We start from the raw sequence: 12,030 nt of genomic DNA, 5'->3' as shown, positions 1-12,030 counted from the left end.
AAGATTTTTCGAAAATTACTTTTTAAACATTGGAAAAACCGTCAAAAATTGGAGCCGGGAACGGCGACGCTCCGGCCTGTACCACCACATAAAAGCACTGTGTAATCCAACATGTCACATTCTCAAGCAGAATTGTGTCGTCTCGTTCAACCCTCCCCACGCACGTAGATATTTATATGAGGTTTTCTCTATGAAAGGTAGACAGGGCATTAGTTTTTTGCGCGAGGCCTATAAATTTCCTCGGGCTGGAATTATTTTCGCGCGTTTATCCTAGTTTTCCAGCCCGACACCGTTCCACTGTTACAAGCTTTAATAAAGTTTTTGATTTATAACATATTTGGTGCGGTGTCTGGGCCCTTTGTCCGGGGACCGCGGCGACCTCAGTCGTATGAATTAAAGTCGGTGAAATATTTTTCGTACGTGTTTTTCGCGCGAAGAAATAAGGCTTCGATGTTTTTTTCCTGTAGCTAAAAGTCGGCTAATACGGCCCTAGCAAAATAATACTTCTTACTTCTTACATCATGACAAAATCAAGTAAATCTTCCCGGAATTATTTACATCGGTAGGTACTTTGTTAGGGCCGTACTCGCCGACTTTCAGCTACAGTCGGCTAATACGACCCTAACAAAGTACCTACCAATGTAAATAATACTTCTTACATCATGACAAAATCATGTATAAATCTTCCCAGAATTATTTACATCGGTAAGTACTTTGTTAGGGCCGTACTAGCCGACTTTCAGCTACAGTCGGCTAATACGACCCTAACAAAGTACCTACCAATGTAAATAATACTTCTTACATCGTGACAAAATCATGTATAAATCTTCCCGGAATTATTTACATCGGTAAGTACTTTGTTAGGGCCGTACTAGCCGACTTTCAGCTACAGTCGGCTAATACGACCCTAACAAAGTACCTACCAATGTAAATAATACTTCTTACTTCTTACATCATGACAAAATCATGTAAATCTTCCCGGAATTTTTTTACATCGGTAGGTACGTTGTTAGGGCCTTATTAGCCGACTTCTGCTACACTACTACTACAATACTTCTTACATCAAGACAAAATCAAGTAAATCTTCCCGGAATAATTTTAAAAATAATCTTGATTTGGAAAAAAACATTTGGTGTAGGTACATTGTTTGAATCAGCTCCTAATTTCTTAAGTTGATTGTGAAAGGAGGTGCTAGTAGGCACTTGAAAAATATAATCGCACTAATATTATTATCATTATGTGATACCTACGCTTTATAGTCCAAAGTGTACGGAGGAAGTTTCCCTAGTTTTAGGGGAATGTTATGAGTGTGGAAGATGGTACTGACATGCGTCAGGTTAGAAAGCTATACTTATTTTACCGATATTTCAATGGAAGATGCTCGCCCGAAATTCTCACACGGTTGATAATAATCCATGACGTATTTTTTGTCCAGGGATCCCGAGAACAGCCCCGTGACCTACTCCATGACGAGCCTGCTGGACTCGCGGTCGCAGGGTCTGTTCGGGGTGGACTCGCGCCTGGGCACCGTCACCACCCTGGCGCGCCTGGACCGCGAGCAGGTGGACGTGCACTACTTCAGGATCACGGCCGTGGACGACAGCTTCCCGCCAAGATCGGGGACCACCACCCTTCAGGTAACCTTACTCAGATATGGCATACCTATGGATTTATCAGTCTAACCATCGCGTGTAGTCAGGTCAGTGTTGAGTCGAACAAGTAGCTTCAGCACAGAAGTGACTATCAATTAGATGACTATAAATATGCCTAGTTTTTGGAAGCCAGATTTATTCGGGGCTTGGTTCTCATTGGAGTGTTTTTGGGAAGATGCTCCCATCAATGCACACCAGGACAATCTTTGATCTCCTTTTTAACAGGGATCGTAGGCGCTTTGGGTTTGGACCAAAATAAAAACCTTCTCAAGGTGATGGATAACTTTTGTCTCATTTTAATTAGAGTAAGGTTTTCAATGATTATGTTATTATTTCCAGGTGAATGTGTTGGATTGCAATGATCACTCTCCTGTTTTTGAGCTGCAAGAGTACGAAGCTTCCATCAGAGAGGGCGCTAGTCAGGGATCCACCATAATAACCCTCAAGGCAACTGACCAGGACTTCGGAAAGAACGCTGAGGTAATTATAAAACTTCCCTTTCAAACTTGTTTTAATTGGACTCTACTAATATTCTTGTAAATTTGATTTCCTGGCTAGATTTCTTTGCTCCATTTAAATGCCAGTTTATTTTTTAATTCAAGGACAACATTTATCTTTCTTCTTTTACAGGTTGAGTATTCAATAGAGTCTGTCGCGTCAGAGGGAGACTTAAGCACCGAAGAAGAAGATGCTGCTGCCTTCAGAATGGACCAAAAGACAGGAATTTTGTCAACAAGATCTCAATTGGATCGGGAGAAGGTATCGAGATACACAGTTATAGTTTTAGCTTCAGACCAGGCCAGTCCAATTACAGATAGAAGAACTGCAAGGTTAGTAAAATAATTTTAAATTTTAAATCAAGAAATCTTATGTTGTCTTTATCGTAGTGCTGAAGTTACCAGTATGTATACTTATTTCTTTGTGTTTTTCAGTGCAACTGTGATTGTCAGGGTGTTGGATGATAATGATAACTATCCTCAATTCAGTGAAAGGACTTACACAGTTTCAGTCAATGAAGATATCAATCTTGCTGACAATCCAGTGATAGCTCACATCAGGTACAAAATATTAATACTTACCCCAATAAAGTATCATTGGAAACTGTACAAGTGAATTCATGCTTAAAATCTACTTTACCATTTCAGTGCAACAGATGCAGATGTTGGTCCAAATGCTGCAATAAGATTTGCAATAATCGGTGGTAACACTCAGTTGCAGTTCTCCATCGACAGTCTCAGCGGAGATGTATCCCTTGTTAAACCTTTGGACTACGAACTCATGCGAAACTACAGACTTGTTATACGAGCCCAAGGTACAAGAAGATATATTTAATATTTATTAATCCAGACTTGCCTTACAGACTTACAGACCACATTGAATTATTGAATAATATGTTATTTTGTGTCCAATCAACAGACGGTGGTAGTCCTTCCCGCTCCAATACCACCCAACTGCTGGTTAACGTGAAGGATGTAAATGATAATGCTCCCAGATTTTACACATCTCTCTTCCAAGAAGCTGTCAGTGAAAGCGTTCCTGTTGGTTACAGCATTGTCAGGGTAAATAATAGTTTATTATGGTTTTAACTGTGGCAGATTCTTGCAGATCAAAATGGACTCTCTTTTATAATAACGTTACTCTACAATGGTGCCATTTGTCTTCTAGGTGCAAGCATATGATGCTGACGAAGGTACAAACGCTGAACTGTCCTACAGTGTTAATGAGCGAGATTTGGCAACAATGGGTGGGCTAGAAAAGTTTCCCCTCGGTATTGATCCAAGAACTGGATGGATTTTTACAACTCGGCAACTCGACAGAGAAGAGCAATCGAAATTCAACTTCCAGGTAACCTTTCACACATAAAGTAATAGTTATTAAAAAGTTTTAAGGGCGTCCTTTTGACATTAGTTTAACTTTCAGGTTATAGCAACAGATGGTGGAATACCACCTAGATCAGCCACAGCCTCCGTGGCCCTCACAGTGCAGGATGTGAATGACAATGACCCTAGCTTTGAGCCCCCGAGGTACGAAGCTAGTTTAGCGGAAGATGAGCCCCCAGGAACTCCTGTTGTTACAGTTACAGCTACTGATCCCGATGAAGACAGCAGGTAAAAGCTAAGCGTGTGTTTTTAAACGGAGATTGTTTTTAAACAATCACTAGACAAACTATAAAGTTATGTTTGTGTACAATCTTAACTGTTTTTTTTCCATTTTAATCAGGCTGCATTATGAGCTCACTGGTGGCAACACTCGGGGTCGTTTTGCAATAACTTCCCAAAATGGACGAGGCCTAATAACTGTCGCCCAGCCACTGGATTTCAAGCAGGAAAGAAGATACGTCCTGACTGTTACTGCGTCAGATTCTGGAGGACGCAGTGATACTGCCATGGTTCATATCAATATAACAGATGCCAATAACTTTGCACCGGTTTTCGAAAATGCACCATATACAGCTTCAGTAAGTGAAACATTAAACAAAATATTTCTCATCAGGTCACGTGACTCAGTTTAAAGACAAAAATATTTCACAATATGTATTCCTACCTACTCATGTTTTTAGGTTTTTGAGGATGCCCCAATTGGAACTACAGTTCTTGTTGTATCAGCAACAGACAGTGATGTTGGTTTGAATGCTCAGATATCATACTCTCTTGGTGGGGAGATCAGTAATGATGCCATGTCAGGAATGGAGCAAGAGTTTACCATCAATTCACAAACTGGAGCCATTGTGACCAATAAACTGTTGGACCGCGAAGCTCTGAGCGGTGAGATCATAAATTAACACATTATTTATTTTATTTATGTTTAAGCATACATATTGAAATTTCATACCAACATTTTTGTTTTTTTTCTTTCAGGATATCTTTTGACTGTAACAGCTCGTGATGGTGGTTCTCCTCCACACTCCGACACAACTGATGTAGAGATCTCTGTAACCGATGTCAATGATAATAATCCGGCATTCAAGCAGCCAATGTACTCGGCTAGCATACTAGAAGATGCATTACTTGGTAAGTTACGGATAAAATAACATGTAGTTGCTAGACAAAAAGCTTTCTCAAAAGTATAAATTCATTGAAATAATTAGTGAATATATTATGCATAACTAATTACCTATTTCATTTAATTTAATCAGGAACTTCAGTGGTCCAGCTATCAGCTACGGATGCTGATATTGGCTTGAATGGCAGAATAAGATATGAACTATCGTCTAAAGATCGAGAGGATGGATCGTTTGTTATCGATCATGCGTCTGGTGTTATCAGGACTAACAAAGGACTCGACAGAGAATCTGTTCCTGCTTATGATCTTCACGCATATGCTGTGGATAGAGGAACACCTGCATTGAGCACTTCTGTAAGTAAAATCAAGCATTAACAAATAAGGCCCAGTTGTTTTTTTTTCACATGTAACTGAGTTGTCAAATGGCCATTCAACGCAATTTTGGTTTTTTTTTTTACAATTGGAAGGTCCTTATTAAATGCCGATTCTAAGGACGGGTTGTTTCGGAGAGTTTGAACAATTCATCATATTTCAACGTTCATTTTCAAGTTCTGTGAAAGATTTTTTAAAGTTATGTTTTTATTTGAGTTGTGTCAATCAACTAGCCTATAATGATATAATAACAAAACTTGAATAGAACTTTCACAGTACCCGAAAATGAACATTTAAATTTGATGAATTGTTCAAATTCTTCGAAACAACCCGTCCTAAGTCCGTTTCAGCTTTTGAATAAATTTGTGATCGGCAGAAGAGGACCACTATCATGCTGTTAAGCTTGTCAGCTTATCACAATTTGAAATCTGAAACGCACCTAGAATCGGATTTTAACGAGAACCTTTCAAATGTCAAAAAAACAAAATCGCGCTGAATGGCCATTTGCTGACAATGTTACATTTGAATTTTTGCTGAACAATTGGGCCTAAGTGCGCCCCCAAGACAAGTGTGTTAACTATGCATAAGTTTTTTGTGAACTGATTTATTTATTTTTTTATCAGGTTTTGGTTCATGTGCGGATAGAAGACGTGAATGATTCGCCTCCAGCATTTGCTTCAGACAAGCTGACACTGTACGTTGCCGAGAACAGTCCAATTGGTACAACAGTTGGAGAAATACACGCCCACGACCCTGACGAAGGAGTAAATGCTATTGTGCATTACTCTATCATTGGTAAGATATTACAAGACATCACAGCATCGTATTTCATATTTCTATAATTCATTGTATATAAAATATAATAATTTAATTTTTTTTAGGTGGAGATGATTCCAATAGTTTCTCCCTTGTAACCAGACCAGGATCAGACCGAGCAGAGCTCCTCACCATGGTAGATTTGGACTATGAGAGTCCTCGCAAGAAGTATGAATTGGTTATAAGAGCAGCAAGCCCTCCCTTGAGGAATGACGTTCATGTTGAAATCCTGGTCACTGATGTAAATGACAATGCTCCGATGTTGAAAGACTTTCAAATAATCTTCAACAATTTTAAAGACTGTTTCCCAGTTGGAGTGTTTGGAAAGGTTCCCGCGTTTGATGCTGATGTTACTGATAAGGTAATGTTAATTTTTTCAACCATCCGTCTTTTAGACGGATTAAAAATTTGGTTGCTATTATGTTGTGCTTAAAATACAGTTCTTAATACATATAACTATTTTCATATTCTAGCTAACATACAGAGTTCTATCGGGAAATAATGCTAATCTTGTGATGTTAAATCAATCGACTGGTGGCCTAGTTTTATCACCCCAACTCAACACAAACGTACCAAGATTGGCTACCATGGAAGTATCTGTGACAGGTTTGTTAAATTAACCTATTTATTCATTACTATGATCTTCATCTATGGAAGAGAACTTTATTTATATTTAAGATGTTATTCTATTATACATTTATTTACTAACACACTTCGGCCGGGAAAAGTAGTTCTACCCGTTCGGTCGATTGATGCTTAAGACCGGGAAGGGGAGTTCTACCTTTTGCACCGGCCTCATTTCAATGGCAAAAAAGACGGAATTATTCAATGTTTAAACATGAATATTATATACCAATATTTTTGTAAAGGTCCCAACTATATGTACATATTATCGAATCGTAATGCAAGTCTTTTTTAAATTTTATTTTCGTGCCTTTCATTTACATCGGTATTTCGACCAAAGGATAGTATATTACATATTTGTTAGTGAAATAATTCAATTCCTGGAATGAGGGTTTTTATAACCGTGAAACCTGATTCGAATCTCTTTCTCCATTTCACACCCACTCAATTCCAATGTGCAAGCGAGCGAGAGATGTGATTACAAGGTTAATTAAGTTGCATTTCAAATAATATTTGATTTTCATTTAGTACTTTTATAGCTTGGGTATGCTTTACTGTATAGAATTTTTTTAATTATTTTCGAAGATATAGCGATTTAAAACAAATTAAAGAAATTCGCGCGGGACCTTTATTTTCGCCCGGACTCAGCATAGTGCCAGCGTAAAAATTACCCGGCCGAAATATGTTAATTTATCATGTTTTTATTTCAACAGATGGTATTAATGAAGTTAAATCAATGATGCAGTTATCAGTGCGCCTTATAACAGAGGAGATGTTGTATAACTCGGTAACCATCAGATTGAATGACATGACGGCTGAATCATTTCTTTCCCCGCTTCTGTCATTCTTCATCGATGGATTAGCCGCCATTATCCCCTGTCCCAAGGAATACATCTACGTGTTCAGTATACAGGCAAGTTAAAAATTTACTTATTTCGGCCGAAAGAAACATTTTGTATTTCTCCCGTCTACATTGCTGTTTAAAAGTTAGAAGGCCAGTGATCATGCTAATGAACCTAAAACTTATGTAATTTAACAGTATTTATTTTTATTTGCAGGATGATTCGGTGGTGAATGCAAAGATCCTCAACATATCCTTTTCGGCTCGAAGGCCTGATGCAACAGGGGAATCCCAGTTCTATTCACCCGTCTTCCTTCAAGAGAGGGTATATCTCAACAGGGCTATCTTGGCCAGGCTCGCCACTGTCCAGGTTAAAACTCTACTTTCTACACTGAATATATAATACCAAATACTTTAGAATAGTTATAATACATCCAACTTCTGACATTTTCCATACATTCTGATGGCAGCATGCTACACTAGTGCCTCCTAGCTCATGAGTTGTGAGGCTTGGTTTACTTTCATACATTTTAATGGATTTTATGCCATGCTACACTAGCGCCTCTAGCGGTGCTAAAAAATGTATTCAAGTACATGCTGCCAATATTTTACTGGAGTTGGACGTATTATTAATACATATTCTTGGGTATTTGATAATATACACTAAAATTGAATGGAAACCAATATCGCTACTGACTCTCTCTTATACTCGCCAGATATTGTATACCGCCATCCCATTTAAATATCTGTCACAAAGGAGCACAGACCTGCATTTGAAATTTGATTGGCCAGACGTTTGGCCCCATGTTGCATTTCTTATGGTCTTCTTTATTCTACGGCTTTCAATAATATTTTTAAGTGGTTGGGTCTGATAAAATATCTTATAAAACTTTAAAGCAGTATCTCCCAAACTGTGAGCTCTGGCATCATATTAATATCCATTCAACTGTGAAAAATAAGACAACACTCGATTTTCTTTGTTCTATATTAAGTTTCAATTTGTTCAATAAGATAAAAGGGTGTCGAAACTCAGGTAGTAACTACTGATATTATATAAATTAATCTGTTGTTTTTCTAATGGTCAGGTCCTGCCATTTGACGACAACATGTGTGTGCGAGAACCATGCCTAAACTTTGAAGAATGCTTAACGATCTTGAAATTTGGAAACGCATCAGGATTTATAAACAGCGATACGGTTCTTTTCCGGCCCATCTATCCCGTTACAACGTTTGCTTGCCAATGTCCAAAGGGTTTTACAGGTAAATTCTAAAACAGATAATCAATCAACATTCAATATATTTAAAAAAAATTCTATCTGCTAATACATACCTACTATTATCTGGTTTACATATTTATAATGTATGTATTTTCAGGATCAAAGGAACATTACCTCTGCGATGCAGAAGTGAATCTTTGTTACTCCAGTCCTTGTCAGAATAATGGCACTTGTATGAGAAGGGAAAGTGGATACACTTGCGTTTGTACCAAAGATTACACCGGTAAGTTCTTGAATGTTTTTAAGAAACAAATACAATAAATCATGTTTATTACTGCTGTTTAAATAATTAATTAAGTTGTTGTCATGTTTGGACAGGTTAAGTTCCAAAATGTATTTAATTGGGTTAAGTATTAATGCATACTGTTTACATTTATTTACATGATTCATATTGAGGGCTTCAAGTTAAACAACATTATCTACAAAAAGTCATACCAATACTAATAATTAGTATTGGCTTGTCGTTTTGTAAATAGCATTGTTTGCCTTTAAGCTCTTGAATTAATGGTATGTTTTTTTTGTTGTAAATAACAGTGTTTGACTTTAGGATCTAGATTTATTTGTATGTTTTTGGTAAATGACGTAGTTTGTCTTTAAGTCTATTAGTTTCTGTTATAATATTGTATATATTCATATCAGTGTCTTATGTACTTGAATTTTTTTAGGTGTAAACTGCGAGACCACCCTCAAGTCCATCTCCAAGTGCCCCCCGGGAGAGGTGTGCCGGGCGGGATCCTGGTGCGCCGTGGGGCGCGAAGGGGGGCTGCTGTGCCGGGGGTGCGCCACTGACTCTAACCACACCACCCCCCTGTGCGAGCTGAAGGCTAGAAGCTTCCCTCGATTCTCCTTCTTGACTTTCCCAAGTCTTCGCCAACGACACCGCTTGCACATCAAATTAAGGTAATTTTAAAAAAAAATGTCAGATAAATTAATTGATAAATTTTTAAAGATAGGGAAGAAGATGGTTGGAAAGTACCTGGCTATTCAGATCTGTTTACTGTACACGGCATAAGCCATTTCAAGCAACGTCTCGTTTCTGAACCGTGGTCTTTCATCAGGGCGATACTGAAAGTATCTTCCGCTCTGGAAATACATATATGGAACTGTTGATTTTCAAAGTTTTTTTTTTAATTGTAATATAATATAAATTCAGCAGCTTAAAATGCATGTATACACACCAAGTTTCAAATTGATGTAAGCTATTTCCAGAAGTGGAAGGTCAATCAAAAAAAAAATTATATGAAATGTTAATACATATTGCTAATGCGTTGTAAATATTATAAAAACGCCAATGTATGTAATTAATTCTGAGCCCGGTAGTAAAATATTGTTTAATTTAAGATTATCTATCTAATTATTTACACATATAACTAATTAATTTTTTTTTCTTTTAATATATCTTTTCTTACTACAATTTTATTAATCACTAACTCCAATCTTAGTTCATTATTTATCAGTAAACTTAAAAGGCAAAAGTACCTATACTTTAATTTTTTGCACCCGCAAATTCACTGACAAAAAATTATATTATAACTTTCCATTTTTAACCTCTTTATTTTTCTGTGTTGTAACATAAACTAATTGTTTTATTTAAATACGTCTGTCATGATTCAATGAATTGTTTGAGATTTCTTTCGATACGATATCACACAAAAAACTTTCAACTGAAATTTATTCACATCTCCCTCTAATACCTTAATAATCTTAGGTTAAAGATATCTCTATTTCACCGCAGTCATGTCCGAAAACCCCTTTAAAATAAATTTTGTATGATACTAAGTATACGTCAGACATGATAGTGTTTACCTCCTCTGTCTGTATAGCAAAGAGAAAGAAAGGAGATAGCTTGGGGACATAATTTAAAGTGACCCACCCTAGGTACATACAGTAGCTTCTCATTTGGACGCTAGATAGCACTGCAACCCACTATTATAGTACGAATATGCACGAATATTAAAAATAAATTAATAATTGGGTGGTTCGTTAAATCCTTTTTTATATTAATACTATTGCAGCATATTTTGGGAGCTCATTGACCAAATGACCACCATAGAAGAGCCGCCACTGATTGTATGATACATACATATTATGCTAAATGAATTTTGAAGATCATGTTGAAATATGTAATATATTTTTGTTCAGATTTGCCACCCAGAACCAGAATGGCCTGTTGCTCTACAACGGGCGCTTCAACGAGCACCACGACTTTGTGTCTCTGGAGATAGTGGGAGGAGGGCTCCAGTTCTCCTTCAGCCTAGGCGGCCGGGTGACCAGCGTCAGTGCCACCGTCCCAGGGGGAGTGGCACGGGGCGACTGGCATACAGTGCAGATTCACTACATCAATAGGGTGAGTTCAACTGCCCACCTACTTTGATGCATCGGTGCTCCCATCCAAAGAGGAATATATTCTGAGCTTTGCTCGATTATGCATTTATGGTTACTATAATGGTCAGAACTATCTTAAAACGTATTATTTTAACTTTAGAACAACCAGTATACACTCTGTTCTCATTTAAAATTCTTTTCAGACCGCAACAATCTCGGTGGACGACTGCGACACTGCCGTATCTTTAGCGGGTGCTTCCAAGTTGGGAGCTCGCTGGGCATGTGCCAACCAAACCACACACGAACTGCCCGAGAGATGTGCGCTCCTAACTGAAACCTGCCACAGATTTTTGGATCTCACCGGCCCATTACAACTGGGAGGCTTGCCGAGCATTCCATCCAGCTTTCAAGTTAAGACAAAGGATTTTGTTGGATGTATTTCAGATCTTCATATAGATTTCAAATTCATAGACTTGAACAGGTACGATCGACAATAAATCAATAAATACTATACAATCAACTCATCTTCAAATACTTTTATGCTAATGTCATTTTTTGTTTGTCTTCTGGCTGTTTGTAGTTTTGTGGCTGATAATGGAACGGTAACTGGTTGTCCCGAGAAGAGATCACACTGTGATTCTAATCCCTGCCACAACGGGGCGGACTGTCGAGATATCTGGGACACTTACTTCTGTGAATGCACAGAGGGGTACACAGGCAAAGACTGCAGTGAATGTAAGTGCTTATATGTACTCTTGAAAATAAGTATGAAGTTGATACCTGCCTTGGGTAATTTGTATGTAGATTACTATGTATAATATTTGCTACGTAGGTACTTTGACAAAAAAAAATAACAGATTGAAAAACATCATTACTTTTATAACATTTCAGCTATAAGTCCACCATGGAGGTTTAGTGGAGATGGTGTATTGTCATTCAACCCTTTGCTGCGTCCCATACAGCTGCCTTGGTTGAATGCTCTTTCCATAAGAACAAGACAAACAGACACCTTTATCATGTCCATTCAAGTTGGCCAAAACAGCTCAGCCATCATCAGCGTAAGTTACTCTTTTTTTACAATAAAATATTGATCAGAAAGTAAATACTGTTAAGATATCTA

At 37.7% G+C, this 12,030-nt stretch overlaps 1 protein-coding gene across 4 annotated transcripts in view; it reads left to right on the top strand.

Moving 5' to 3' along the window:
* The window catches only part of stan (Protocadherin-like wing polarity protein stan), a 125,762-nt gene that overhangs the window by 96,954 nt on the left and 16,778 nt on the right, over positions 1 to 12,030 (top strand). For all 4 annotated transcript variants that reach the window (XR_016302236.1, XM_089632258.1, XM_089632267.1 and 1 more), the window contains 24 exons: positions 1,436 to 1,637; positions 1,992 to 2,132; positions 2,283 to 2,482; positions 2,585 to 2,710; positions 2,798 to 2,964; positions 3,069 to 3,211; positions 3,318 to 3,497; positions 3,573 to 3,760; positions 3,873 to 4,110; positions 4,213 to 4,417; positions 4,511 to 4,663; positions 4,789 to 5,009; positions 5,651 to 5,822; positions 5,909 to 6,204; positions 6,317 to 6,449; positions 7,181 to 7,380; positions 7,526 to 7,678; positions 8,394 to 8,568; positions 8,683 to 8,808; positions 9,251 to 9,485; positions 10,728 to 10,932; positions 11,114 to 11,391; positions 11,491 to 11,645; positions 11,802 to 11,968. Coding sequence is in view for 3 of the 4 variants with exons in the window: in XM_089632258.1 (XP_089488384.1) it covers positions 1,436 to 1,637; positions 1,992 to 2,132; positions 2,283 to 2,482; positions 2,585 to 2,710; positions 2,798 to 2,964; positions 3,069 to 3,211; positions 3,318 to 3,497; positions 3,573 to 3,760; positions 3,873 to 4,110; positions 4,213 to 4,417; positions 4,511 to 4,663; positions 4,789 to 5,009; positions 5,651 to 5,822; positions 5,909 to 6,204; positions 6,317 to 6,449; positions 7,181 to 7,380; positions 7,526 to 7,678; positions 8,394 to 8,568; positions 8,683 to 8,808; positions 9,251 to 9,485; positions 10,728 to 10,932; positions 11,114 to 11,391; positions 11,491 to 11,645; positions 11,802 to 11,968 (4,459 nt within the window). In the remaining variant the exon portion in view is untranslated. The remainder of the gene's footprint in view (positions 1 to 1,435; positions 1,638 to 1,991; positions 2,133 to 2,282; positions 2,483 to 2,584; positions 2,711 to 2,797; positions 2,965 to 3,068; positions 3,212 to 3,317; positions 3,498 to 3,572; positions 3,761 to 3,872; positions 4,111 to 4,212; positions 4,418 to 4,510; positions 4,664 to 4,788; positions 5,010 to 5,650; positions 5,823 to 5,908; positions 6,205 to 6,316; positions 6,450 to 7,180; positions 7,381 to 7,525; positions 7,679 to 8,393; positions 8,569 to 8,682; positions 8,809 to 9,250; positions 9,486 to 10,727; positions 10,933 to 11,113; positions 11,392 to 11,490; positions 11,646 to 11,801; positions 11,969 to 12,030) is intronic.

Source organism: Hesperophylax consimilis, chromosome 1, assembly GCF_061612785.1.
Source record: "Hesperophylax consimilis isolate HC1 chromosome 1, BYU_Hcon_1.0, whole genome shotgun sequence".
Classification (NCBI taxonomy): Eukaryota; Metazoa; Arthropoda; class Insecta; order Trichoptera; family Limnephilidae; genus Hesperophylax; species Hesperophylax consimilis.
Note: the sequence above shows the minus strand (reverse complement) of the source record. Positions and strands in the feature narration are given on the sequence as shown.